Source organism: Barbus barbus, assembly GCF_936440315.1.
Source record: "Barbus barbus genome assembly, chromosome: 20".
NCBI classification, from domain to species: Eukaryota; Metazoa; Chordata; class Actinopteri; order Cypriniformes; family Cyprinidae; genus Barbus; species Barbus barbus.
Window position 1 is genome coordinate 28516 of NC_136748.1, and position 24994 is coordinate 53509.

General features: G+C 41.1%; 1 protein-coding gene across 6 annotated transcripts in view; it reads right to left on the bottom strand.

Annotated features, from left to right (window-relative positions):
- The window catches only part of LOC306886132 (tetratricopeptide repeat protein 8-like), a gene marked incomplete at both ends in the record, with an annotated part of 46334 nt that overhangs the window by 12381 nt on the left and 8959 nt on the right, over positions 1-24994 (bottom strand). For 4 of the 6 annotated variants that reach the window (XM_079443025.1, XM_079443022.1, XM_079443024.1 and 1 more), the window contains 7 exons: positions 14372-14511; positions 14635-14745; positions 14824-14911; positions 17326-17411; positions 17494-17538; positions 17876-17965; positions 18199-18358. In XM_079443025.1, coding sequence (XP_079299151.1) covers positions 14372-14511; positions 14635-14745; positions 14824-14911; positions 17326-17411; positions 17494-17538; positions 17876-17965; positions 18199-18358 — 720 coding nt within the window. The remainder of the gene's footprint in view (positions 1-14371; positions 14512-14634; positions 14746-14823; positions 14912-17325; positions 17412-17493; positions 17539-17875; positions 17966-18198; positions 18359-24994) is intronic. The other 2 variants (XM_079443027.1, XM_079443026.1) reach the window with 1 other exon arrangement.

Genomic DNA, 24994 nt, shown 5'->3' on the forward strand with positions numbered 1-24994 from the left:
CAGTGTTCAGTGTGATGGTGCTGGATGTGTTACTGCCGACCCGTACTGCTTGAGGTCTCCCGGTCAGGAAGTCCAACAGCCAGTTGCACAGAGAGGTATTGAGCCCCAGCTGGGCCAGTTTGTGAGTGAGCTGTTGAGGGATGATTGTGTTGAATGCTCAACTGAAGTCTATGAACAGCATCCTGACATATGAGTCTTTTTTCTCCAGATGTGTGAGGGCTGGGTGGAGGGCAGTGGTGATGGCATCATCGGTCGAGCGGTTGGACCTATATGCAAACTGGAAGGGGTCCAGGGAGGGGGGGAGGACAGACTTGATGTGGTGCAAGACTAGCCGTTCAAAGCACTTCATGAGGATGGGAGTGAGTGCTATTGGACGGTAGTCATTGAAGCAGGATGGAGATGACGTCTTAGGGACTGGAATGATGGTGGTAGCTTTGAAGCATGTGGGGACAACAGCCTGATTTAGTGAGATGTTGAAGATGTCTGTGAAGACCTCAGTGAGTTCCACTGCACAGTCTCTCAGTACACGCCCAGGAATGTTGTCAGGACCCGGAGCTTTGCGTGCATTGATCCTGCTGAGGGATCTCTTCACACTGTCCGGGGACAGCGTCATCACCTGGTCACCGGGAGGAGGTGGAGTCTTCTGTGCAGTGGTGCTGTTTTGTGCCTCAAAGCGAGCAAAGGCATTCAGCTCGTTCAGCAGGGGGATGGTGTTGTCACAGGTCTGTGGTGGGGGCTTGTAATCCGTAATGGTCTGTATCCCCTGCCACAGGCTCTGCGTGTCTCTGCTGTCGCTGAAACGATGGGCTATCCTCCTGGAGTACTGTCTCTTGGCCTCTTTGATGCCGCGGGATAGGTTGGCCCTAGCTGTCTTCAGGCCCTCCTCATCTCCAGCTCTAAAGGCAGCGTTCCGAGCCTTCAGCAGTCTGTAGACCTCCCCTGTCATCCACGGCTTCTGGTTGGCCCGGACAGTGATGGACTTTGTGACTGTTACATCATCAATGCACTTGGAGATGTAGGCAGTAACAGTCTCTGAGTACTCTTGGAGGTCTGTAGTATTGTTGTATGTGGCAGCCTGTTTAAACATGTTCCAGTCAGTGGTGTCAAAGCAGTCTTGAAGTGCCTCTGACGACCCTTCCGGCCACACTTGAATCTGTTTGTGAACTGGTTTGGTGACTTTAACGAGCGGTCTGTATGCAGGCATTAGCATGACAGTGATGTGGTCTGAGGCTCCGAGGTGGGGGAGGGGGAGGGCCTTGTAAGCTCCTCTCTGGGTGGTGTAAACAAAGTCCAGGGTGTTTTTTTCCCTTGTTGGAAAGTCTATGTGTTGGTGAATTTTTGGGAACACACTCTTTAAGTCTGCGTGATTGAAATCCCCAGCCAAGATAAGAAAGGCATCTGGGTGGGCTGTCTGCTGCTCATTGGTGTGCTGGTACAGTTAATTTAGCGCCTCACTCCTGATGTTGTTGTTGGAGCTGGGAGGGATGTATACAGCAACAAGCAGTATGGCTGTATATTCCCTCGGTAGATAGAACGGCCGGCACTTAATAATCATAAACTCCACCAGGGGTGAGCAGTGTTTGCAGACCACAACAGCGTCGCGACACCACGCATCATTGATGTAAACACAAAGCCCGCCGCCGCGGATCTTACCTCCCTCGACGAGAGCTCTGTCAGCTCGATAGCATGTTAGCTGGTCGAGCTGTATGGCGCAGTCCGGTACGCTGTTGTTAAGCCATGTTTCCGTAAACACAAAAACACAACAGTCTCTTACAGTCCTCTGAGTAGAGCGGAGTAGTCGGATGTAGTCCAGTTTATTGTCCAAAGAGCGTACGTTCGCCAGTACGATGGTGGGGATAGCTGGCTTGTGTGGGTTGGCCGCTAGCCTAGCTCGGATACCTCCGCGCTTACCCCTCTTCTGCTTCCTCTCACGCCGCTTGTAGCGCCTCCGCTGTGGGCGAGATGCAGTAGTGGGGGTCGGTGATGGAGAAGGCCTTCGGAGCAGACCGAGGTCCCGCAGCTCTTCAGCGTGCGCGGAGTTTAACTCTAAAAATGTGGTTCTGCCAACATCGAGCAGAAACTCACGACTGTATGCGTGCTTAAAGACAGGTAGACGAGACGAAGATGTGCAAAAACATTGCGACTTACAAGACAAAAAACACGAAAACACCGGTTTGTCGGGAGAGAGAGAAGCTGCTGCGACTGCGCGCGCCGCCATCTTAGGTTCTTTTATTTTTTTTAGAATAAAGCAGAGACTAGGGTGTATTTACCATCCACAAGCACAAGGGTGCGTCGAACGGGTTAATGGAACTATCAAGGACAAAACTAACAAAATATGTGAAAGTACTAAACTTAACTGGATTAACACGTTACCTCTTGCATTAATGAGCTATCGCATGCAAACTAACAGAAACACGCACTTAACACCGCATGAAATGCTTACGGGTCGACCCATGCCTGTGCCATATTGTAGAGGTCCCTACAAAGGACCGCCTCTAGAGCAATTACAAATGGAACTTTGCTCGTATATGAAGAAATTAACTGCCATACATAAAGCTATTTAGAGGAAAAAAGAAAAGAGCCCAGAGAGGAAACAGAGACGTCATCGCCAGTTGTTCCAGGTGACCAAGTATATTTGAGGGTATTCCGGAGAAAATGGAATGAGCCCAGGAGAGAGGGAACCTACAAAGTGGAGAGAGCTACTCCAACGGCAGTCCAAGTGGAGGGAAGCACAACCTGGTATCATCTAAACCACTGTACTAGAGTTCCCAAGAGAAGGACGGAAAGAGAAAGAAACAGACAAGCAGACAATTCAAAAGAAAGGGACAAGGAGAAACCAGTGGCACAAGATGAAGTGCAAACTGAAGAAAACTCAAAAAAAAAAAGATTCATAAGGAGCGCACATACACTGTCAGGTGAACAGGAGAGGAGAGAGAATAAGTCTGACAACATATTTGAAGACCATCATATGGCTAATGCACCTAATAATGCAAGTCAAAACTCAACCAACAGAAAGCAACCTGACTTCCCTTCAATTAACTTTTCAACCTTTGAACAACAGTGATAATGATATCAACTCAACAGAACCAATGATAGGGGAAGTCGTGGCCTAATGGTTAGAGAGTCGGACTCGTAATCGAAAGGTTGCGGGTTCGAGTCCCCGGCCGGCAGGGATTGTAGGTGGGGGGAGTGAATGTCCAGCGCTCTCTCCACCCTCAATACCACGACTGAGGTGCCCTTGAGCAAGACACCGAACCCCCAACTGCTCCCCGGGCGCCGCAGCATGGCTGCCCACTGCTCCGGGTGTGTGTTCACGGTGTGTGTGTGTGTGCATTTGTTCACTACTCACTGCTGTGTGTGTGCACTTGGATGGGTTAAACGCAGAGCACCAATTTCGAGTATGGGTCACCATACTTGACAATACGTCACGACTTTACTTTATAATCAAATTTCGTAGAAACGTTGAACAAAATAATGAGTGGTACAGATGGACAACCTTTACTGCTAGAGAAACAGGGAAAGAAAATTGCTTGCTGTTCTCCAAATCTCCATTAAACAAAGTGATAGCCATACCAACTCCATATGATTATCAAAAATGTTCCGAATTTGAGAGAAACTTTTGTCATTTAACCGATTTTACCAGACCATATTGTTTAGCTGAATGTCTAGGGTTGTTGGGAAATCCTAAATTAACAGATTATTTTTTTAGACCACTCTGGGGATCTTGGTGTCAGTATTCAGATGTCAGCCAAAATATAAAAGTTGAAAAACGGAAAGTAGAGATTCCTAAATGGTATAGCATAGATTGTATGTGTTTGCTTGATGAAGGTCTTCTGACCGAAACATCGCTTTTTAAACATTTAAAATAAAGGGATTAACAGTGTGCAGATCTTTTTCTACTTTTTCATAGCATAGATTGCAAACAAGAATATGAGTGTTTCCATAAACCAAAAGGAACACAAGATATGGGCAAGTTCAAAGGAAAATGTGCTGTTAGTTGGTATATAGATAAGAAAAATTCTTGGAAATCAGGAATTCCTTCTAGAGCTCCAGAACTTTTAGCACACAGAAGTAAAATAGCACCAGAAAAATGTAAAAATCAAACTAATTTTTACCTTCTATAGAAATTTATGAAGACCAATCATTAATAATAGCAGATTTCTTTTGGATCTGTGGAGGTGAGCTATTATTGCCTTCTTTACCAATTGGATGGAAAGGTATATGCGTAAGAGTACGATTACTTCAAGAAATTAACATGGCCCAATGGGGAACAGAACAAAGCATAAACAAAGAAGACAACAGAATTAGAAGAGGTTACGAGCCAGACCCCAATGTATATTTAGACTCAATTGGACAACCACGAGGAATTCCCAATGAATTTAAGGCAAGAGATTAACAAATGTGCATGTTTTAACAAATGTGCATGTTTATTTTAGCACTTCCGTCAGTGAACACGCAGCCTGCAAAACACTAATATAAATATCAAAGAAATAATACAGTTAAATAGGAAAGTAGCCTTAAATAAGAAAGTTAAATACACCCTGTCTACCTCACGCGAGCGGCGTGGCGAGAACCCATTATAATCAGTGATGCGGTCTACACTAGATGCAGCGCGATACGACACAACAAATCCCTCACAGTAAACTGCCTCGTCCCGTTTATGACGTACTGACACAAAGTTCAACTGTCCTGTGTAGACAGACTCAACCTGTTGTGTTGCGACGCAGCGTCAGGTTTAGACACGATTCACTGTTCCGCCACCAAGCTAGCAGGTGCGTTAACTAATCATCTGCACACACTCTATGGAATAGGATTCGTGCCACATTGCTTGTTGGCATCTTCCATTTACCGCTGTCTCGTTCGTATTTGGCCAGTTTGGGGAAAGCCTCACCAATACAAACCTGACCAGCCGGGCATTTGCGATCACAGGAACTTGAAGATACTTGTACAAACACAGATGGGTGACACGAATGGAAATGATTCCAGATCGGCGATGTAGTATTTGGCTTCCCAACAAGGTCCATCGCTCATCACAAAATAAATTTGCTGAATGCAGAATAAACTGTATTTTCCTGCACTCAAACCTGCCAATCTAAAGGAAACGCGGTGTATGGCATTCGAGGTAATTTCTGAATTAGCATAAATTTGTAGTCTAAATAAACCAATTTGCAACTGTTACTGTTATTACACTTGTATACAAAACTTTGTATTATGCTTGTTATAGAGTGCGTGACATCACGTGCACTACCGCCGGTGGCAATAGGCAACCACGGTGACAACCGACCACCGCGGTGACGCAGTTGTCACGGCGACCGTCACAGCCCTACTGGCAACACTGCATCGATGATTCGGCTGTGCAGGTCCTGCTGGCCTAGAACTTGGGCTGGTATACGTTATGCAAATGTTGGGGCGTAAACATTAATGATCCCGACTGTAATGTCACAGTCTGTGTTATGTTGGGATTCGCCTCTTTTTCAGCGGCCTTTTGCACGCACAAGATTTAGGCTCACGGTATGTCATTTCCATGTACAGAACACTTATTATTCAACTATACCAAGGTAAATCCAGTTTTCCATTCTATGGCACCTTTAAATAATGGTGAAATACCAATAATTTGACAAGTGTGCCGTTACCGGTGTAGTTTCCCTTTTGGGCCACTTCCCTTTTGATTCCCTTATTTTTGACTCTGTCATAGTGAGTGACGTTTGACCTTAGTAGCAGCCATCTTGCTGTACTCAGTTGATTCTGATATCCACATGGTTAATGCAGCTATCGTCCATCTATTCATCATCTTTGCAATCGTATACAGAAGCTTTGTCTGTAAGTGTTAGAATGTTACAAGTACGTTATGTCCATCTTATGTTTGGTGTTGGTGACGTTGCTCACAATAAATTTTATGTTTAGAGAGATTATTTTAAGTACATTGTTACATACATCCTCATTTTTATTGTGAAGAGCATGAGCGGTTATCCTTTAATCGAACTGTTGAATTTCTTCATTGCACATTTTTTAAAAGTTTTCTTTTCCTCTGCATTTCAGTTTTACTCTGTTCCACTTGTATTGGAAGTGGTGGTCGGAAATAAATCCATGCTACAATTCAACATCTCTGTGGAAGGAGTTATCCATCTGCCTAGTTAAAGAAGGGGAACTCTTTTATGAGGGCAGAACAAGCGCAAATGTTAGTAAACCGCATTGCGTGATTCATTTGAATACTCTCCTCCCATTACTTTTGCGTCTGAAAGGAGAACTCCTACAAATCCAAATTCAACAAGGTCAGGTGCAAAAATAACTGTGCGCACGCCTTTTCAGAGCTAACTCTTCACTGTGCGTCTTTAGTAAAACCTGTCAGTACAATTTTAACGCCAAAAGACGGTTTGCACTGGCGCAAGCTGTTAGTAAAACCGGCCCTGTATATAATATGCAGACATCGCATGTAATTTGCCACTGAGACTCCTGGACTTCCTGGGAGCAGTGAAATGTCTGTATTTTCAGTTAGTTTTAAAGATGCCATTGTACAGCCTTTATTGAAAGATTCTCATCTTGACCCCACTGAATATAATAATTACTGATCCATCTCCAGATATCTCAAAGATGTTAAAAGAAGTTTATATTTTCAGATAAATTTAAATCAGGTTTTGTGCTTTCAGCTTTAAGGTCACAAATGACTTTCATGGGTATTTTAATATTGTCATGATATTCTGTTTGTGTGTACTTCAAGCACACAGGGTCTTGCATTACAGCGTTTTACTTCCTATTGAAAGGGTAGGTGCTTTTTCATAAACATTTAGTCTTTTTCCTCATTACTTCCACCTATTTCTGGTGGCGTTCCTCAGGGATCCATTCTAGGCCCTCTCTAATTTCCCTTTATTGTGCTTCCTCTAAGTTATATATTTCTTAAATATGACAATACATATCTTTGTCATGCTACGATTTCCAACTTTACCTTCCAATAAAATCAAATGATACTTGTTCATTTGACCACATACAGTCAGGTTCATAAATATTGGGACATCGACACAATTCTAACATTTTTGGCTCTATACACCACCACAATGGATTTCAAATGAAACGAACAAGATGTGCTTTAACTGCAGACTGTCAGGTTTAATTTGAATTTTAAGGTGAACGGTGTAGGAATTACAACAGTTTGCATATGTGCCTCCCACTTGTTAAGGGACCAAAAGTAATGGGACAGAATAATAATCATAAATCAAATTTTCACTTTTTAATACTTGGTTGCAAATCCTTTGCAGTCAATTACAGCCTGAAGTCTGGAACGCATAGACATCACCAGACGCTGGGTTTCATCCCTGGTGATGCTCTGCCAGGCCTCTACTGCAACCGTCTTCAGTTCCTGCTTGTTCTTGGGGCATTTTCCCTTCAGTTTTGTCTTCAGCAAGTGAAAAGCATGCTCAATCGGATTCAGGTCAGGTGATTGACTTGGCCATTGCATAACAGTCCACTTTTTTCCCTTCAAAAACTCTTTGGTTGCTTTTGCAGTATGCTTTGGGTCATTGTCCATCTGCACTGTGAAGCGCCGTCCAGTGAGTTCTGAAGCATTTGGCTGAATATGAGCTGATAATATTGCCCGAAACACTTCAGAATTCATCCTGCTGCTTCTGTCAGCAGTCACATCATCAATAAATACAAGAGAACCAGTTCCACTGGCAGCCATACATGCCCACGCCATGACACTACCACCACCATGCTTCACTGATGAGGTGGTATGCTTAGGATCACGAGCAGTTCCTTTCCTTCTCCATACTCTTCTCTTCCCATCACTCTGGTACAAGTTGATCTTGTATATTTTTCCACGCCTAGCTGAAATTAAGATGTGGATGTAGGGCTGCATAAATAATTATATTTTAAATGGATGAGATGCAGTTTAACTTTTTTTAATCAACCCTCCACAGTGTGAGTAAATCACTCACTTATGTGAATAATGTTTGTGCTAGGCGATTAAATAATGTCTATCATTAGCCATTGGGCAATAAAATTAGATTTCCTTCTTGTAAGAATCTATAGTCTGCCTCGACTATAGATTCTAGACTATAGACACCTCGGGGTGTCAGAACTTAATTAACATACAGACTACAGCTGTTACAAAAGGAGCAACTTCATTTACATGTAGGGTAGTAAACTGGGAATGTATAAAAGGTTTACAAACTTATGATGTTCTGGGCTCATTCCGACTCTGTTGAATCCAAGGTACTACATGTACTTTGTCACTGCTATGCTGCAATAAACTTCTTCATCAAGATCTTCAAAGTCCTCTTCACTTTTTCTTAAGTAAGTTTAGTACAGATATTTTTCACTCGTCTTGAACACTGAGTTTCGCTCTCTGTCTTTAACCCTCTGAGCCCGACAAACGCGAATACGCGTTTTGGGGCAGATTTTCCTGATAAGGCAGAAATGAGCTTGAGTTACTCTGCCATTTTTGATCGTTCAGATAAGAGCAATACACCATTCGAATCTGTAAGGGGTCTTCTTTTATTTGTATACACTCATAATAACAACTAAACGTTGTGCTTTTGAAGAATAAAGAAAACAAACAGGGTGCGCTCTCTGTCTTCTCCGTCTCCGCGATCTGTTTTCAGAAATGCGTCACTAAAATGAAGTGAAACTCAGCGAATACTCAACACAGAGACATGAGAGGTATCTCTATAGAAAGCTTGAAGTGTCCACTTTCAAATGAAGTAAGTCATATCGAAAACAAATATTCTGTGATGAAGTAATCCGTATGAAACCAACACAATGTTCAGTCTGTCCCGTCTAACTCATTATTTTTAATGAGATCCCGCCCCCTCGCGTTCACATGTAAATAACCACGTGACCCGCGCGCGCGGAGCATAAACAAAGCGTCAGTGAAGAGTTCATCGCTGCTACTGTTACTTTCTGGAAGAAGACACGCTGAGTAAAGGCTGGATTTCCTCAAGAGTTTGATGAATAAGTAAGTAATGTTTATGTTTTGCATTAGTTAACGTGTTATTGTGACATAAACTTGAACACATTACTAGATGGGTTGTTCCTAAATTACAACACGATAAATGCTACGCATCTCAGAATGTTTAGACCATGTTTATTATTAATAATATCTGTTCACAAATATATTTTAATAGCGTGCTAAACGATAACAATTAGTTCTCAGATATAAAATATATTTTTTATAGTGCAAAGTTCATCCTTTTATAGTATAAAGCATGAGTGAGTCTATGACTGCAGAATCATATCCTCTATACTATAAAATCATGCATGATGTTCAGGATGGCTATATAACTACAAAATCATAGTTGGGTTTTCCCCAAACTATAATTCCTGACTAAAATGTTTGAAATCCAGTAAAACATTGTGAATATGATGGGCAATTCATTGTATTTAAATTTCTTACGGCGCTAGTATGTTTTCTTGCTCCATATAAAACAATAAAAGTAATATGAGAGTACACTGTAACATGATGAATGCTACGAGTCTAAGTATGTTTAGAACATGTTTATGATTAATAGCCTACTCTGTTCAAAAATAGAGTATAATTGCATGCTAAACAATAATTAGTTTCTCAAAAATAAAATGTCTCTTTTTTTTACGATAATACAAAGCATGAATGAGTCTATGACTACAAAACCTATATAAATATATATATATATATATATATATAGATGCTCCTGATATAAACATGCTCACAAATGTTTTTTCTCTTTTTTTGGTTGTTTGTATTTTATTGAATCAGACAGCTGCACCACAGATGATGAATCCTGCTGACTTACAGTCTCTTCCAACTGTTTTCCTCTGAGAGCGCTTCACCAACATCAGAAGTTCAACAGTTTCTACTTGAATCCATGGAAAGTAGCAGAAACACTTAAATAACACGTAAATATCAGGTATGATTTATCTGTTTCACTTGTTGAACAGAATCTGTTGCAGGAACGACTCAAAGTCTGTTCACATCTCTGTGGTTAGATCAGTGTGCACAATAATGTGTCTTTGACCCTCATTATGTATGTTTTGATTATACTGTGTTGTAAATAAAATAAAAATCATTTAAAAAACCCATTTTTTCAGTCTCCTCACACTCTCTTACCTGCCTCAGTCACAGTCACACTGATGGCCCATTAGCAGCTTTAGGGGAGGGCCCTTTGTCTCTCAGGTGAGAACCACTTAATATTCAAGCCCATTACCACTCCCTCGCATATTGGCTTTCAATCACAAAACATGTCTTTAAACATTTAAATCAATATATTGTTTTCTGTGAATGAGTAAGCTGAATAATTTTCACATAATTGTGAAGTAAATATTCTAGCCTACAAGATCTGGTTCTCAAAAGTCTTGTAAACAATTGTTCTGTATGTGTTTTATGGTCTTATTTCAGTGACTTCAAAATTTTAGTTTTTCACTAACCACGCATAAACGTTGTTTTCTCAAAAACACAATCATGTACACAAATGCTGCTAACATAACATTGTAGCCCAGTTTGTGCTGTTTACAGTGTTATTAGACTTTAGCCATTTATATTTTTATAAGCAACTGAAAAAAGCACAAATGTCAGGGCATGTCGAAAGTTCTCCAGGCCCCCAAAACACCCTCAGGGCCCAGAGGGTTAAAGTGCACATTTCCAGATCATCTCAATGGATGTGCAGTGTAGAGGGCTGCATTGGGATTGGGACCCGCTGGGTCCCGCGGGACCCAACGCAAATCTCGCGGGAGCGGGCGGTTTGAACTTTGCTGCGGGCGGGAATGGGCGGCTAAAAAAAAAAACACTGCGGGATCGGGAGGTAGCCTAGCGACATGATGTCATTGTCAACAAAATCAAAGTACTTGAAGTCTAAAGAAACCCGCGGTAGCCTAACAGAGCCGGCGCCAGCGCAGCACTGATGAGGGGGGCGGTTGAGGTAACGAAAGGGGGCGATGACGTAGCGCAAAGTAAAATAATAATAAAAACTAAATAAATAAAAACATATGTGGCCCATTCACGTATTTGTCAGACTGTAAACAACCCTGCCCGCACTACTACTACAACTATTAGAATACTGGGTTCACAGATAGTGTTTTGGTCACGAGACAGGTCAGTGGGAGGTATTTTATTTAATTTTTTATTTCATTTATTTATTTTTTTCCAGTACAGTGTTTTATAATGATGTATTATGCGCTGAGAAACTGCTATAAAAGACGAGAGCGCAGCATTCAAATTCAAAGACATCCACAGCACCAGTGGCGGCTCCAGGATTTTTTTGTTGGGGGTGCTAAGGGGGGCTTAACAGTTCAGAGGGGGTGCTAAATAAACTAATTAAATTTAGAAAATCTTATATATATATATATATATATATATATACAGCAGCTTCGAAAAAGGCATATTTTCCTTTTTTTTCCTGCATGTGATATTAAACTTCTCATGTGTCACTGTCATTAGTAATATAATGCCAACTGCCAAATATGACACTTACAAAGTAATATAATTTATGAACGAATGGAATTTTGAAATTTTCTTCTTTTTTCAATTCAATAAAAACTTTTTTTTTTTTTTTTACAATTCATAAAACTATTTCCACACAGGCACACAACCGCTCTGTGCTGATTTGCATGGTATCATGTGTCGATGATAGCCAGAGGTAGCGTCAAAAATGGGCAATATTAAGAGGATTTATCATTTCCAATTAATGTAGGCTTGTTACATTCTTCTTACTATTAGGCATATTATTATTATTATTATTAGATTACTTTTATTATTAAATTACATGAAATTATTGCCCCACAATAATTTCTGAGGATAAAATAGGGTATTAGCTTACTCCTCATTGAAAATATAATTTTTTTTAAACAGGTTTGTTAATTTATACAATGAATATAGGCCTATAATTAAAATGATTAACACTGCAGTCATCAATGACAATTCAGCTTTACTTCAGGCACTGGTTTTCAAAAACAACCTGTTTAACACAAAATACGTTTCTTCTCATGTTTTTCACTACGAGCCAAAAAAAGAAATATTAAGGGAATAATTTAAGACAGTTATATCAGCATATGTTAGACTAGATTCGTCTCTCGTTTTCTCAGAGAGAATATGCGCCGTTAATGCAGCTTTAGCCGTCAGTAGTTTTTTTTTATTTTTTACTTTCACTTTCTCTAGTGAATTGCACAAAGTTTGCGCGTTGCTTGAACCCTGCCCCATAATATCTTTATAGGCCACATATTAGGCACTTTTTTAGGTTTTTAATGTTTATTTTTCAGTGTTAATGAGAGTGACACCGAGAGTTAAAAAACAGGAAAATCATTTGGAAATTCTTGGGGGGCTGTATCGAGGCTAGGCAAGTTTCTGATGGGGCTATAGCCCGTCAAGCCCCACGCTACACCGCCACTGCATAGCGCATTTACTTTGAAACACAATGGAAAAGTACCGAAGTGGAATGAAAAATGCGTTCTGAGAGAATGACCCTACTAAAAGGTAGCCTACTTAGCAAATACAGATAGCAGAGTATAATAAAACAAAATCGCATCAAATTCGAAAATATGACATCCAGGAAATAACATGTATTAGGGCAGCAGTTTTACCACAAATACAGTCACCACAACCACCAGAAATACTCAATTGTGTCTGTTTTACACTGAAACACAACCTTATTGCGACCGATTCCCTGACATAACATGCATTCATTTCGGCCCATTTAACAAATGCATCATTTTAAGTTTAACAAATTGAACAGTATCAAACAATACAGCAAAATAATCAACTAACTACGATAATCTAGCCCTCTATTAAACATTAAAAAAATATTTCATCATACCTTTAGCTTAGTCAGTAGTGCTGCATAATGCCTGCATTTAGTTGAACCGCTTGCGTGAGAAGTTTGTGTAACAATTAAAATGAGACTTTGTGAAACAGACTGTCCTAAATATTTGCTATAGTAGCATCATATTAATGCTAGAAAGCCTATTCATTTGGCAACTGTTTTTTTAAATTAACCATTATATTTCATAAATAAAATCTATTTTTCACACTCATCTTGAGTGGGAAAAAATACAGGGCCAGCGCCACGGGGGGGGGGCGTGGCCGGTTTTAGATGTCCCCGATAGCCCAGGCTATATTCATCTTTCCTACCAGTGCGTCTGAATACATGCAGGTCAGGGAAAGAAACAAACATGAATCTCTTTAATAATAGCAATACAATAAGTTTTTTTTTTTCCTGCGGGACGGGAGAAGACACAAAATCAATGCATCTCTATTATCGTGCGGGAATAAATTCTCAGAGTTTTGCGGGTGCGGGCGGGAGTGTAACACACACGTTGCGGGAGCGGGCGGTAATGGTCAGAAATTCGGCGGGCGCGGGCCGGAGCGGGATGAAGAAAACAGTCCCACGCAGGGCTCTAGTGCAGTGTATTTGACCCCGACTCGCCCCCATTTCTCTTACATACAGAAAGAGAGAGAACGAGAGAGTCTTACATACCATGCAGAACTGGTGCAATACATGTAAATGTTTTTTGTTGTATTTTCATGTCAAAATAATGGAGCTTTTTTCAGCCTTTTTAAAAGATGCAGAAGCCACTACCAGTTTCTTCTGTAGTGGGCGGAACTAATGCGTAAGCAGCAATCTCAATGGATGACGCTCACCTATTAAAGTCACTGTTTAGATATCAGCAAATCAGCTCGAGCAAACACTGACAATGTAATTAATATTCATTATATTCATATAATGTTCATTACCAGCAGCTCATCAGACCTTTCATGTTATGTTTAATAGTAGTATTATCATCTTATCAGTATTATTTTTAGGTTTTTTACAGATACACCGAATGATCAACAACAGTTGATCAGATCTTAACAGTTCTACTAAAATGACAAATATACATCCATATATTTTCAATTCTAGACAATTGAATGGTTAGCTGTAATTATAAAAATGGTCCAGAATTTGTAAAAATGATTAGTTTCTATCCTTATGGTCTCACCCTTTGAAACTTTTTTATTTTTTTATTTAAAGGGGCATGTCAAGAGTTTAAATCCCCCAATCAGAGCTTTTCTCTTAAAAAGATATATTTTCTGCCCAGTGTTTTACTTAATCTTCCCTACACTGACAAACATGTATGCTGGAGTTTAGCGAGATATTCTGCTCAAATGAAAGTGTTATACAGTCACCTATGCTGTTTGCTGCTACTAAATCTGCAAACAAACCCCAGTAACAAACTGTACTGTTAGCGATTGTGGTTGCTGAATTAATGCACTTACACAACCTTTGTGCTACGTACAAAGTAAACATTTTAAAAAATACTACAGAAGTAGTAGAAATACTACAATTAGGAATTTAGCTGTTTTAGCTTTTGACGGAAGCTTCTTAAGGTTACCCATTTTTTTAATAATGTGAATGAAAAAAAAAAGTGTCACCTGTAAAAGCGCAGGGCAATCTCTGGCTGGTCTGTGTAAAAATGATTGCTGCCAATACAGGCAATGGCCTCCACATGTGTGTTGTCCTGCTTTAATACTTCTTTATAGTATTCTGTGGCTGAGATCATGTTATTCATTTCCTGATGGAGACAGGTAGATTATTCTATTACATAAATATGACAAATTAATCCAAAGTATATTAAATGATGTGGACATTAAAAAAAAAGACGACTACCAAACAAAAAAGACAAACACTCAAATACCTCATGGATGCGTGCAATTCCCGTGAGCAGCGTGACCTCGGCGGGGAAGTGATCCAAGCCTTGCTTGAACACATTCAGAGCGGTGATGGGCTGATCAAGCCGCTGGTACACCTGCGCAGCACAAACAGCTCTTACTGGGAAGTAATTACAGGAAGCTGTACGCAACAAAGGTTGACCCGTCTATGGTACCTTTGCGAGGTAGAGGTAAGTATCAACAAATTCTTGGTGTGCGAGCGCTGATCTGAACTGCTTCTCAGCTTCACGGTGCAAACCCAATCTACAAACACAATCGGTTGATTGGAAATTGACATTAAAACACTCTCTTAAAGGAATAATACACCAAAAATGAACATTTGCTGAAAATGTGCTCACCCTTTGGCCATCCAGGATTAGGATGAGTTTGTTTCTGCATCAGATTTGGAGAAATGTATCATTGCATCTCTTGCTCACCAATGGATGCTCTGCAGTAAATGGGTGCCGTCAGAATGAGATTCCAAACATCTCAAGACGTTAAGTGATAGACTGGAGTGGTGTGGATTAGGGCCGTCAAAAAAAAAAAAAAAAAAAAAAAAAAAAAAAAAATAGAACTTCGAATATTTGTTGAATTTAAAATAAAAATCCACATTCGAAAGCAAAAATGCTGCATTTGAATTTTAAATCCGTGTCAGGCAGCCTTATATGTGGCACACAAGATGCGATAACGATGTAAGTGTCGTTGCATTTTAATGCTTTTTTGTCAATCTAGTTGAATCCACTGGATCCAGCGCTGCTCATTCAAAATATTGCGGAAATGAGAACAATGTGGAGAAGATGTTGTTTAAGTCAAAACTGAAACCAAGCCGTTCACACAGAACTCATATTTATCGCATTTTCTATAGGGACATCTATCCCTGTTGCACTCGCATCTCGCACAAGAGAGCGGCATGTTTAAAAAGCCATGTAAAATGAATGTAAATTCAACTTTATGGTGGTATTCCTGCATCTCGCTGCATCTCATGTTTTTAAATGAAAACCCTAAAGTAGGCTACTTTTTGTGATTGGTTTTCGGTATTAAACTATACATACTTACATGATGCTTGTTGTTTCTTATTGTTTAAGCAACATAATTATTTATATATGGTTTATAAACATTATTTTGTACATTATGAATTTTTTTCAAAGATAGTCGTGTTTTGTTATTGCTTTGAAGAAACGTGCATTAGTACGGTAAAATTTAGCTCGATGCGCCCTATTGTGGCCCCAGGAGAGAAGCCAAAACCTTTTCTTCCCCCTAACAGAAATAATGCCTTTTAAATTAGAATATAATTCGAATTTGATAATATTTTAGTACAAAATCTGAATTTAGTTTTTCAGCCAATTTGACAGCCCTAGTGTGGATTGTGATGTTTTTATCAGCTGTTTGGACTCTCATTCTGACGGCACCCATTCACTGCAGAGCATCCATTGCTGAGACACTGATGCAGAGACACATTTCTGACAACAAACCTAATGAAGAAACACACTCATCCTAATCTTGGACGGCCTGAGGGTGAACACATTTACACCCATTTATGGATGAAATATGGCTTTAAAGGGCTCATGAAATGCTTTTTTTTTATTATTATTATTTTATAATGTTACCCGAGTTGCACTTCTAATCTTTAGGGCTGCCCCTAAGTTGACTAACCGTTAGTTAACCAGAAGAGGCTTGGTCAACCAAAATTTTATTAGTCTCAGAAAAAAAAAAATTACATTGGCGAAGTCACGCAGTCCGTGATGGACAGATTGTTAGTGGCTGGTCTATGTGGTAATACATCGGGCAGGACATCCAAACGCTCACCTATCATTCACTGACCTCAAATATGGCTTATCGTCTGAAATATGTTAGTAGCGGCAACTTTACATGCGCTCTCAATCTAATGTTAACCTAGAGAAATGTGCGCTGTGCAAGTGTGTGGAGTGTGGAAGCTGAACAGTTGCTCTCATCTATATTGTTAGTAAACTAAATAGACCTGTTTTTCATTGAAAACCAATAACAATATTGTAATAAATGGCTATAACTTACTTGGGGAATGTTATATATAGACAATTTTATTTAGAAGTGTAAAACACCCAATTACAACTTTCTAAAGAAAAAAATCCAAACTTCAGTAGTTTCAGTTTGAGTACAAAAAAAACACCCAATTGTTGCTTGCATTTTTCTTAATCTTCTAGAATTTAATTAATTCTTAGAGAAAATAAAAAAAGGAAAACTAGGACTTTAAATTAGCTAGACTGTAACATCAAGTTCTCCTGTTTATAATGATACATGGCACTTGATGCTGACTGCTAGAATAGTCTGAAAAAACAAAGAAAATTGTTCTAGGTCTTTAAGGGTTAAGGGCATGTCGAGGGGAAATTGTGAAGTCATGATTCCCAATTTCAAATCCAGGTGTTTCAATAGGGCAGAAAAGAATAACTAATCTTTTAAACTGGGGAGTTAGTTTTGAGTTTTTCATGATGATCAGTTTTATATGGGTCAATTGACCAACGTTTCAGCCAAACCAGTAGACTTTGTCGACAATGTCAACTAGTTTGGCCGAAACGTTAGTAATAAACAAACTTATACTTATGGGAGTGCACAGTTATACATTTTCTTCATGTAGTCTGCTCCTTTGACTTGAACCTCAAAAGGTGTGTGCTTATTTTACTACTTTACTGACTGATCCTCACCTGTAATAGCATTTTCCCAGTTGTACTTTCCACCACCAGTCTTTGAACTGAGCATGTTCAGTGGCAAGAGCAGCCAGATCTAATGCCTGCAAAAAGACAAAATGGAAAATGTAATGTCTGATACACAGCAAACAGCTATTACAACAGAATGATGAGAGACTTACTTACAGTTTTTACATCATTTTCAAGATGGAAGATGTATTCAAACAAGGTCTTGTGTATGAGAGGGAAAGACAAGAGTGGAAACAGTTTAGAAAATCGCATTTAGTTGCATTAGTTTAATAAATACAGTAGTAGTCAACATTTGAAGTGGATCGAAAGTTGATCAAAGTTGTCCTAAGACAAGACCGCATTTTGGTTTTAGGACAACTTTGATGAAAGGTTTTGATCCACTTCAAATGTTGACTAGTGTATAATGATATATTATGATGCTTAATACACAGATATTACATTAGATCATAACTAAAAGGAACTACTTGTTTCACAATGTAAGTTTTTCAAGAAACATCAAGAATTTTTCCATGCAGTTTTCCAATTAGGTTAAAAATACCTTGGACAAGTTCGGTCTCTTGGCATACTTTGCCAAGTTTAACCTAGAAAGATTAATGAATGGTCCATCTGGATTTGTTAGCATGGAGGCCTGATATGGTAAAAAAAAAAAAAAAGACAGTTACAACACTAAATTCTAACAGATGTCAAACTGAAAAACTGCAGAACAACAGAATCAGGAAATTTCTGTATATGAAAGTCCAACAACTGATGCTTCAGTTTAAGGTTCTTTGCTTTCATTACAAATCATTGTACATACTGTATGTAGTGAGGAAATCAATGCCATCCATAAAATCAGTTCTGAAGAACATCACAGCACCTTACCGTTCCCAACCTGACAAATCTGCCGGAAGCACTGGTGACTGGACGGGCCGTGCTGGCCGTTCGGGGGGTTCTGATGGCCTGCTCCATAGTTTCTGGTCTTCCAGACAGTGTACTGGGCCTCACAAACCCTGTGATGGGACGCCCTGACTGAGTCATCGGTCTAGGACACAGAACACGATTACATATCTCAGTGAGGAATTAACCCTCAAATGAGCAATAACTTACAAGTGAGGATAAGGGAGAGGATTACAGGGCTTCACGACTTAATGAAGCATCACATTATAGTTTGTTTGACAACAAATATGTAAACAGAAGCTCTCGTATTGAACAGCAAAGAGCTCAAACTAGCAAGCGATGCATTTGTCTCCAAATTAAGCCATATTTTAAGACCAAGATGGCGGCGCGAACACATCGCGAGGCTCAGCGTCTCTCCAGTTTTTGCAATTTTGCAGTATTTTTCCTGCTCATCTCGGGTCTGTTCTCACTGAACAGCTTTGCCTTAACATCATACACCCGACAGGAGCTTTTGGATATCGGTCTGCACTTTTCCAACAGTTTTATAACCAATCATCGACTCATCCCGGAGATCTCCAGAACACCCGAGGCTACACACTCTGCTCGGCCGGGCGGAAGTGCTCACAGGCGGCGCCGAGATCGTAAACAAAGGCGGGGGAAGCGCGGAGGACTAAGAGCTAAGCTAAAGCTAACACCGCACCGGCTCTCTTTACCCAGCATTTTCCTCGCTAATGTGCGGTCATTGGTGAACAAAATGGATGAAATACGACTTCGCATCACCCATAGTAAGAAACTTTTGGACTGCAATGTCATGGTTTTCACTGAAACATGGCTACATAGCGACATGCCAAATAATGCTATTGATCTAACCGGACGCTACACGCTCCGAGCAGATAGAACGGCAGATGACTCCGGCAAGACCAGAGGTGGAGGATTGTGCATTTATGTGAACAAAGCTTGGTGTACGAACTCTGACACTGTTGGAAAACACTGCTCACCTAACCTAGAGTTTCTCATGGTTAAGTGTAGACCTTTCTATCTGCCGCGGGAGTTCACTTCCACCATCATAACTGCAGCCTATATTCCCCCGGATGCTAATGCCAAGCTTGCTATGAACGAACTGCATGCGGCCATTAGTAAACAACAGACTGTACACCCGGAAGCTGCATTTATTGTTGCGGGTGATTTTAATCACTCCAACTTAAAGACAGTGCTCCCCAAATTCCATCAGCATGTCTCCTGCCACACTAGAGGAGAAAAAACTTTGGATCATGTTTACACAAACATCGCAGGAGCTTACATCGCGACTCCCCTCCCCCACCTCGGACAGTCTGATCACCTTTCTTTGTTTCTCACCCCCAAGTATTCACCCCTCATCAACCGTGTGCTCTCACACGGACATTGACATCTATACCACCTCTGTACTGGATTACATCAATACCTCCATTGACAGTGTTACAACAGAGAAACAGATCACAACGTACCCTAATCAGAAGCCATGGATGAACAAGGAAGTGCGGCTCCTGCTGAAAGCCCGCAACACTGCTTTCAGATCAGATGACGCTCAGGCCTACAGCATATCCAGGGCTAACCTGAAGAGGGGCATCAAGAAGGCCAAGCACTGCTACAAGCTAAAGGTAGAGGAGCATTTTTCCAACTCTGACCCCCGGCGCATGTGGCAGGGCATCCAGGTCATCAGTGACTACAAGCCATGCAACTCCACTCCAACGGTCACAGACGTCTCCTTCCTTGATGAGCTAAATGACTTTTATGCTCGCTTTGAGAATAACAACAAGGAGACAGCCACCAAGATCACACTCTCAGGAGACCATCAGACCCTCAAACTCACCTCCACAGATGTCTGCACAGCATTGAGCCGGATCAATGCATGCAAGGCCGCTGGCCCTGACGGCATTCCTGGATGTGTGCTCAGGATATGTGCAGAGCAGCTCGCAGAGGTCTTCACAGACATTTTCAACCTGTCCCTCACCCAAGCAACTGTGCCAACATGCTTTAAGGCCACATCCATTGTGCCAGTGCCGAAACACTCCTCCCCGACGTGCCTGAATGACTACCGCCCCGTAGCACTCACACCCATTGTAATGAAGTGCTTTGAGCGACTGGTCCTGGCACACCTCAAGAACTGCCTCCCACCCACACTGGACCCACACCAATTTGCCTACCGTAGCAATAGGAGCACTGAGGATGCAGTATGCACAGTACTGCACTCGGTACTCACACACCTGGATAATAACAACACTTATGCACGGATGTTGTTTGTTGATTTCAGCTCAGCATTCAACACCATCATTCCCTCCAAGCTGATCACTAAACTTGGAGACTTGGGTGTTAACACCTCCCTCTGTAGCTGGATTATGGACTTTCTGACCAACAGACCTCAGCATGTTAGGTCAGGCCACACCTGCTCCACCACCATCACACTCAACACCGGCGTACCACAGGGCTGTGTGCTGAGCCCATTCCTCTACTCCCTCTACACCCATGACTGCAGGCCTGTGCATGGATCCAACTCCATCATCAAGTTTGCTGACGACACCACAGTGATTGGCCTCATCAGAGACAACGATGAGACTGCCTACAGGGAGGAGGTACAGCACCTGGCTGCATGGTGCGCTGACAATAACCTGCTCCTCAACACCGGCAAGACAAAGGAACTTATTGTGGACTTCAGGAAGAAGAAAAGTGGAACGCATGACCCCATCCACATCATCGGGATGGTTGTTGAACGTGTCTCCAGCTTCAAGTTCCTGGGAACCCACATCTCGGAGGACCTGACCTGGATCACCAACACATCCAGCCTAGTCAAGAAGGCTCACCAACGCCTCTTCTTCCTTAGGACACTGAAGAAGAACCACCTGTCTCCAATCATCCAGCGGAACTTCTACCGGTGTGCAATTGAAAGCATCCTGACCAACTGCATCACAGTCTGGTATGGGAACTGCACAGTTGCTGACCGCAAGGCACTGCAGAGGGTGGTGAAAACCGCCCAACGCATCACAGGGACACCACTTCCTGCCATTGAGGACGTCCAGAGAAAACGCTGTTTACGTCGAGCTCGCGGCATTCTTAAGGACTCCTCTCACCCTGACCATAGACTGTTTAAATTACTGCCTTCTGGGAGGCGCTTCAGGAGCCTCCGATCAAGGACAAGCAGACTCAGGAACAGCTTTTTCCCTACAGCTGTTTCCCTACTAAACTCTGCCCAATGATACCCCCCTCACACACCACCACAAACTCTTCACCCCTCCCCATCATTAAAATCGGTTAAAAAACCAAAACAAAAAAAAACATCCACACACTGAGTACTATGCACTGGAAATTTTTATTTCTATGCACTTTCAATGTTCATTGCACTAGTATTTATATATCTTAATGTATAGCTTATTCATATCCATTTGTAATTATATTCATAGTTTTTGCTCATAGTGTACATACATTTACTGTACAATCCATCTGTATAGTATGTTCATATCACTCATCTGTATATCATACTGATAGTATTTAAAAATTTGTAAATTATGTCCATAGTACTACTGTCTTATCTGTATATTCTGTACATATGTAACTATTGTAGACACTGTATATCCTGTACCTCTGCTTATTGCACTTCTGGTTAGATGCTAACTGCATTTCGTTGCCCTGTACCTTACATGTGCAATGACAATAAAGTTGAATCTAATCTAATCTAATTTTGCTTGTGATTTATTGTTTGAATTTTTGGTGAAAGCTCAAACTTAAAAAGATCTCACAGCACTGTTTAATGTCGCGTGACCGAGACTCATCAGCGAGTAAACACATCTGCTCTAGTGAGCTTGCAACCGCTGTGCAGCCGAGCGAATAAACGCTCCGCTTCAAATGAGTCGCACTGTTTTGTTCTGCTTCTAGCACATAAACCTTATATCGAACATTTATCAAACGCGTTATCGTTTTATTGAGGAAAATTATATTGTGATAATTATCATTATATCACCCAGCCCTAATCACTAGCGTCCACATGTTTGACATATGTTTAGCGGCTGTAGTTTATCCACATCATGAGCACGAAATACACACTGATACAGTCAAAACCCACCATCAGAGAAACTAATTAAACGTCAATGATTTGGCCCACCGAGATGATTTCAGCTGAAACTTACCCCCTTTCCACCAACTGGAACCACGTGCTAGTTCAGAGTCAGTGCTATAGCCGGTTGTTAGTTGGTTCGACTGGCGAGCCCTTTAAGAACCGTTGCTTTTCCACAGGCTAGAGAGCCAATACAGAGCCAGGTCTTACGTCACAATACGTTTCATGTTTCGGTTCACTAGCGCGGCACAACAGGCTTGTTCGAGGTGCATCAGCGCCACGCAGACCGATCGATCGATCGGCACACAACACACTAGAGCACCGCGAGAGCGATCCAAAAGCATAAAGAGCAGTCTGCTTTCCAGTCGCTCCCGCAGCACCCCGATATGCCTCGCACCGACTGGTCCGCGCAGCGCTGATCCATCCCGAACAAGCCTAAACAAACTATCAGAAATGGGATATCATCAAATGCGTTGCTATTGATGTTCATGGCTTTGCGAACCGACATCGGCATCCAAACACGGCGAATCAAACGACCAGTACTGGAACTGCCTTGGTGGAAAAGGGGAAACTGAGAACTGATGTTTAGGCTGAACATTTCCACTTACTGAGATTTCAGCACATCGCCACTTAGAACTAGGGCTGCACGACATATCAGCACCGATATCGCGATGTTTAGTATACTGATCGTTTTCTCACACAGACACCGTGTCTACAGCTAAAGTCGGTCTACACCAGACGCAACAAATCGACCGTAGCAAATCATTTGATCTTTGTGTCAGTAAGTCATAAATAGAACGAGGCGTCAGTTTGCTGTCGGGGATTTGTCGAGTCATGCCGCATCCGCTGTAGACAGCATCACTGATTATAATGGGTTCTGTAGTATTTTGTCGTCTGGTGTAGACACGGTGAGAGCCACGCAGATGCACACAAATACTGAATTCTGTTCACTTGCGTCTATTTGTTTCTGAAATGACACACACACGCAAAAATGTCAAAATGCATGTCTCTGCAAGTATCTTTGTAAAGACAGTTGCTTATGGCTTGGGTGAAGGTAAACAGTTGAGAAGGATGTGTAATACCATATTGACCCGAATATAAGACAATGACATCCTTCAGGGTCTAGACCAGGGGTGTCAAACTCAGTTCCTGGAGGGCCGCAGCCCTGCAGAGTTTAGTTCCAACCCTGCTCCAACACACAAACCATGTAGTTTTCAAATAAGCCTGAAGGACCTGATTAGCTGGACCATGTGTGTTTAATTAGGGTTGCATCTAAACTCTGCAGGGCTGTGGTCCTCCAGGAACTGAGTTTGACACCCCTGGTCTAGACCCTGAATATAAGACGACTGCGTTTTTTCAAATCTATTTCCAAGAAAAAAACATTGTCTTATATTCGGGTCAATACGGTATTACAAATCCTTCTCTCATCCTGTGGCAGCCCGCGAGGGATTAAAAAAAAAAAAAAAAAAAAAAGATAAGAATCTGCAGAGGTGGGCAAACTACAGTTGTTCCAATATGCAATATCAGTAAAATGCAATAGATGGCGCTGTAGCCTGTAGTGCAGTATATAACCCCTGATTTACACCATCCCGCCGCTCCGACGGGCCACCGGAGCTGATCGTGCCCACTCCAGTCGATCCGCGGCACATTTCAGAAGCGGCTCTCCGCGCGGCTTCACTAAAGATAAGCGCCTAGTCTATTTTTGACAGACGTCGCGTTCAAGCTGCACAGCAATACAAAATAAAAAGTCAAAATAGCTATATACACGACAAAACTGGAACAATAGTAAATAAGTTACTTGTTTTGAAAAATGCCTTGTATTGGAACTGTTTTAAAAATGCTTAAAAGACTTTCCAGTATCAGAACAAATACCAGCGTTATCCTCCTGCTCACGGGTGATGTCATTTTGTGGGGAATACATGGAAATAATTTGTCATTTTATCTGGCAAAGATATGATTTCTTCTTCTGTTTCCCACACACATTTTTATGAAAATGGATATAGTACAGTTTTTTCTGGATTACAAATTGCGTTTTTTCATCTGAAACGTGCTGCGATTTCCAAGGTGACTTATATAAAGCAATCAAGGTCAAGCGCAAAGCTGCTCATCAGGATTGGTGATGAATGAGAAAAGGCAAGTGAGTTTAAATTGTGCATATTCCAGCAGCCACGCCGCTAGTTTCAGTTTCGCTTTAAATATTTAAGGCTGGGCGTTTATAATATATGTTTATGGGGAATGCCACTATAATTTGTGTTTGATTTTTACTTATGTTTTTGTTCTTTTTTCTATTCTGAACACTGCTAAATTTACAGGAGTTTTTGTGGAGTGTAGGGAATATAAAACATGTTTCTAATGTTTGTAAACATTTAATTTATTTTACATTATTTCTGAATGAAATGATAAAATGTGTCTTATACATAGACTTGTACACCAATGCAACTTATCTGTGTGTCAAAGTGCTCATAAAAATAGGTAGAGATGGTACAAGAAAAGAACTGCCATGTATGTACACGTATACACAAAAATCAAAGCTTCATTTGTCATAAACATATTATACGGCCCCTCACTTAATGTGGAAAATTTGATGTGGCCCTCGAGTCAAAAAGTTTGCCCACCCCTGGCCTAATTGTTATATAATTCAGATGGGCTACCTGTCATTTTTATCAAAAAGTGTATATTTTTAAATGTGATTGTTGG